We start from the raw sequence: 5,000 nt of genomic DNA, 5'->3' as shown, positions 1-5,000 counted from the left end.
AAGAATGAACAAACAAAGAATGCCCATCGTCACAAGCCTAACTCAACCTGACGGAAGAGAGATGGTCGTAAGAATGAACAAACAATGAATGGCCATCGTCACAAGCCTAACTCAACCTGAGGGAAGAGAGAGAGTCGTAAGAATGAACAAACAAAGAATGCCCATCGTCACAAGCCTAACTCAACCTGACAGAAGAGAGATGGTCGTAAGAATGAACAAACAATGAATGGCCATCGTCACAAGCCTAACTCAACCTGATGGAAGAGAGAGGGTCGTAAGAATGAACAAACAAAGAATGCCCATCTTCACAAGCCTAACTCAGTTTGGCTTTGTACAGAGACATAGTATGACTAAAGATAATTTGTGATTGTTGAAAAGGAAAAGTAAACAATCTGCCAAGTAAAAAAGAATTAGTGCTGTTGGTCACAATAACAAATAATTGTTTTGTCAATGTATGTGTTGATGACAACAGTTATTGCTGACACAATCATACATTGTAAGAACAATAGACTAACTATGTCTTAATTAAGCACTCTACCCAGTACAAACAGCTGATCATCAGAAGCATTCTCACAATTAAAACCACAGTCTGACCAAAACCAACAAAGTTTTCTTAGTCAGAGAAAAAAAAAACAATAATAAAAGCCTGCATATACGAACATATATATATTTTTTGTCTGGCAAAATAGGGATGCTTGGATGCAGGCTTAAAGTGGATTGTTGACAAGGTCCTAATTTGTATGTAGGAGATATAGGTACTGATTGCCAGAAAAATAAATATTTGCGATCTCAAAGTCAAACTCCTTGGATAAAGTGTTTATTGCAATTTAACTGTTACTCACATAATTATAGAACCTGCTTGATTTTAGTTAACTAAACAGGGTTTTGTATAATTATGCCAAATATCTGCCAACAGGTTCTTACAAAAGGATCTCTTCGCAGGAGTTCTCGAGAGTAATAAATCGTCTTTCTAGCGAAATAAACTAAATTAAAATAAGTGCGAATTTTTCTTGATTTTTACCTTGTGTTTGAGGAAAGCACCTGGTTGATCCCGTGGCTGCCTACACGAATAAGAAAAATACGTACTGCTGTCAATTTTTTACAATTCGATCGTTGGCTCAATTCGCTTCAACTGTAAAAGATCATCACGCACTTGACTAATACAGATAACCGAAAAAAAGCATTAAAACAACTACATTAGGAAGTCTTATACCTCCGAAAACGCTAACACCAAACACATTGTACACCGTCGAAACTCTGGTCGACTGTGAATGAAAATACAAGTTAATACTGTTAAATTCACTCTGTTCATTTCAATTCAGTGTAGAAGAACATCACGAGAATCTCAGCATACAGATAAAATAACAATGGAAATTAATCTTACATGTAAATGAGGAAAACAGCGCAATCCGTGTTCGTCGATCTGTGAAACCTCCGCGCGCTTTTAACAAACGACCGAACAAAACCGACACAGGTTTTTTCCGCAAGCGCAATCACTCTGACCAGCCGTCGTTTGTCGTTCTCAGTCTTCAGAGTTTCTACAGCCAGCTCGGGTTGACATGCTAGAAAAAGTCAGTAATTCCCAGGCAAAACCTCTATCAATGATAAATTTCCCAGCCAGCTCATCGGAACACCTGTATTTTTGCCAGCCAGCAAGATTCCTCTGGGGAACAGATAAAGTGAGGAACAGATCCGTTGGGTGCCCCTGTGCATAGCTAAATGACGTCCCATCATTACCGCTACTGGATTTCATCCAAAGGCACACAGTAAACTGAGTCAAACTGGGCATGCCCCAAATGTTGACGTAGTCACTCACTCCACCGGATGAGAACTGAAGGGTATAGTCTATACAGGAGAAAAAAGGCATAAGTACGCACATAACTTTGAAACAGCGGGGGGGGGGGTGGGGGGAGAGGCCGATTGTGTAGTGGTGAGAGCACTCGCTTCCCACCAATGTGGCCCGGGATTCGATTCTTGGACTCGGCATCATATGTGTGCTGAGTTTGTTGTTGGTTCCTTACTCTTCTCCGAGAGGTTTTTCTCTGGGTACTCCGGTTTTCCCCTCTCCTCAAAAAGCAACATTTGATTTAATTTGATTTCTGGTGTCCCCAGCGCTAGGTCGATTTGACACTTAAAAAAGTTCAAATTTGCATATGGTATTCCTCAGGGGCACCCAGCGACGGTTTCCTTGCTGTTCTAAGCTCTTCGGAATGCTTTTAAAGCTTTGTAGGTTCATTTTAGGTTGCGCTAGAAACTCATAACTGAAAACTCATAGCCGGCCTTTTTTCGGTACTCACAAGGACATTTTTACAAATTAGAAAGAAACAGGCTTTACCCTTTTCAGCTAACGAAAGTTCGATGTGAAAATTCCCAAAAGAAAATTCAAGGTGATTAAAGGCCTTCCGAACAGATAATTTAACGCAACGTTCCGTTGAGTGCCGCTGATTCCTCATGTGAAGTATGTCTATGGGATATGGGTAATAAGTTATATGCTTGTTCAATCAATTTAATTCAACCTATATTTTGAATTTCTTTTTATCTATAATTTAATTGAGTATCGAAAAGTAATTATTCGGACTAACAGGCTCAACTTGCGCGATGAACCAAGCAGAATTCGAAGCTCGTCCTACATGATTTTATGTAACAGTCTTAGAGCGCAAAATATACTCGGAGAGTGCAATTGGCAATGAGTTTTGATTTTGCCTCTTATTAGATGAAAAAAGGGAAGGAGATTTTTAAGCCAATTACGAAGCATAGAATTCACAATTGCATTACTTCTTTCGATGTTCTCTTAAAAACTGCAATCTGTATAAAGATGTGATAACTTACTGTTTGATAAATAACCGGCAACATGGGCAGCACAGATCATAAGGCCAAAAAGCAACGAAGCGTATATTCTGGACATCTGTCAAAAAATTAGACAAATACGGACTTCAGTATATTTCTCCATTGTTTGAAAGTGTATTTTTCTCCACTGTTTGACTAAACAAAATTGCTCAGTATACAGCCACCTAGCGGCATTTACATAACGGCGAGATTTGCGATTTCTTTCGTCGCTATATACGAGCGATTTATGAAGCCAAATAGTTGGTCAGAAATCACCATATAAGTACAGACTAGGAGGTATAGCCACTAACCCAATGACTTAACGGCTACCTTTCGCCACCTACAATTCTTTACTAAATTGAAAACTGAAATGATTGTCAGAGAATGTTAAGTGACTAGACTATGACCATGTTTAAAGAAAACCTTACGTTTTGAGTAGTTCTGGCGACGACTTTAGTGTGAATCACAAACAATCCAATGGAATATATCGATTTCCCGACCACTTTGTTCTTTCTCCGAGAAAAAGGCAAGAAACTGATGCTGATCTCGGAGTAAACGCACTTCTTTTATCCCTAAGACTGCCACTGTCTCAAAAAAACAAGAAAATTTTCGTCTCAGAAAATTATAATTCAATAAATAGTTTAAGAACCTTTTTTGAATAACGGTTGATTGCAAATTACCTTTATTAACGAAACGGCACGGCCTGTTTTTGTTTATTGTTATTTGGCTTGTCAAGGAAGTTTACTCTTTTCCGCTATTACACGATTTTAAAACACAGAATGAAGTTACACTTCCTTATCCATGAAGTTGACAAGTCAGTTGGCTTTGTCGACTTAATTAAGGCCAAAGACGTTTCACTGACTTAAGTGAAAGCGGCCAAGAGAAGAATTCCAACTTAGAAAGCCTAGTTCGGGAAAATCCCAGACGATTGGGGACGTCCACGATTTCCAGGTCGGGAAACAATAAAATCTCCGGGAAACAATGTGAAATATAATGACCTAACTTCGGCAAGGTTTTGCATGGGTGAACATTTCATTGATCTTTTCGTTCTTGTGAATTATGTTCGTCTCAGTTTTACAGTTTAAAAACAGTAAATAGTTCGCTTCTTGTCGGATTAAACAATCTGAACAACTTGACGTTTTGCTATATCCGGTTATCAGTATCAACAGAGAAGCGGGAGCGGAAGTGAAATGATTTGAAATTGGGAGCGAGAACCAACTCCCGGTAACTCAAACTATCGACAAGGTATCTCGCTCGAATCCAAAGCGATGTTTCTTGGATTCCCATCATGGATTAACAAGAACTTCACCTTTGGGAATTACTTATCCTGGATGCCAGTCAGAGGTTCTACTCCTCGAGGTTTCAATTGGGGTTTCAAGCGCTTTCGTCTCGATACGAAATTACCTCGGAATACTGACTATTGATAGGGCTTGATACTAACAGTTACCAGCTTGAGTGACACTTTCGATATTTTCTGGATCTAAAGATACTGTATGTGTGACAATTTTGCGAAAAATGCGCTGTGGTAATGGGCAAGAACGTCCTTCATTGTTTCGGGCAACTAAAAGTCTTCCTAGGGCAACCAAACTGTGAGGTTTTGTTGTCCAAAGGGCAAACGACTTTAAAACCTAATGTCGAACCCTGCTATAGCATGGTTCAACAGTGACGCAAGCAGACATGCAGCCCCTGACAAAATTGTTGAGACACTTTTCACCCCCCATTATGTTGACTTGCAGAATCTGCTGGGAAAATTACGAGAAAACGACATTGAAAGGAAAGGAGGACCAGCCAATGCAGCAAATCTATTTAAAATGCCTTGTTTCAAGGAATTTTGCAGGAGCCAGCTGTATAGTTAGATCGTAAAGTCCCTAATAACTTGAAAAGCCGAATTTGAGGTTTTATGGAGAACGTCAGCAGTTGGGGATAAGTTTTAATTATCTCCACTAAATTGAGCGCCGTTCACATTAGTTTCATTCTTGACGAACTGCCACACAAAATGGCGCATTACTGCAATAACCCTCCGGGCTTGGGGTCACGTACCTAACAAAGAGGAGTGGGAACCCTATCGGTTTTGAAGGGAGTCAAACAGAATTTTAAAACACACATTCACAAAAGGCTTTACACGCCTGGACAAGTCCACAAGCGCTTTGTTCTTTTTCAAACTAAATTTGCAT

At 39.5% G+C, this 5,000-nt stretch overlaps 1 protein-coding gene across 8 annotated transcripts in view; it reads right to left on the bottom strand.

Moving 5' to 3' along the window:
* The window catches only part of LOC137976120 (neuronal pentraxin-2-like), a 207,046-nt gene that overhangs the window by 7,516 nt on the left and 194,530 nt on the right, over window positions 1-5,000 (bottom strand). For 4 of the 8 annotated variants that reach the window (XR_011117703.1, XR_011117699.1, XR_011117701.1 and 1 more), the window contains exons 1-3: window positions 1,385-1,701; window positions 1,214-1,265; window positions 1,022-1,061 (exon numbers count right to left, since the gene is read on the bottom strand). Coding sequence is in view for 1 of the 8 variants with exons in the window: in XM_068823398.1 (XP_068679499.1) it covers window positions 1,715-1,845 (131 nt within the window). In the remaining 7 variants the exon portion in view is untranslated. The other 4 variants (XR_011117700.1, XR_011117698.1, XR_011117697.1 and 1 more) reach the window with 4 other exon arrangements.

Source organism: Montipora foliosa, chromosome 11 (genome assembly GCF_036669935.1).
Source record: "Montipora foliosa isolate CH-2021 chromosome 11, ASM3666993v2, whole genome shotgun sequence".
Taxonomy (NCBI): Eukaryota; Metazoa; Cnidaria; class Anthozoa; order Scleractinia; family Acroporidae; genus Montipora; species Montipora foliosa.
The sequence above is the reverse complement of the archived record's forward strand: the minus strand, read 5'-3'. Positions and strand labels throughout refer to the sequence as shown.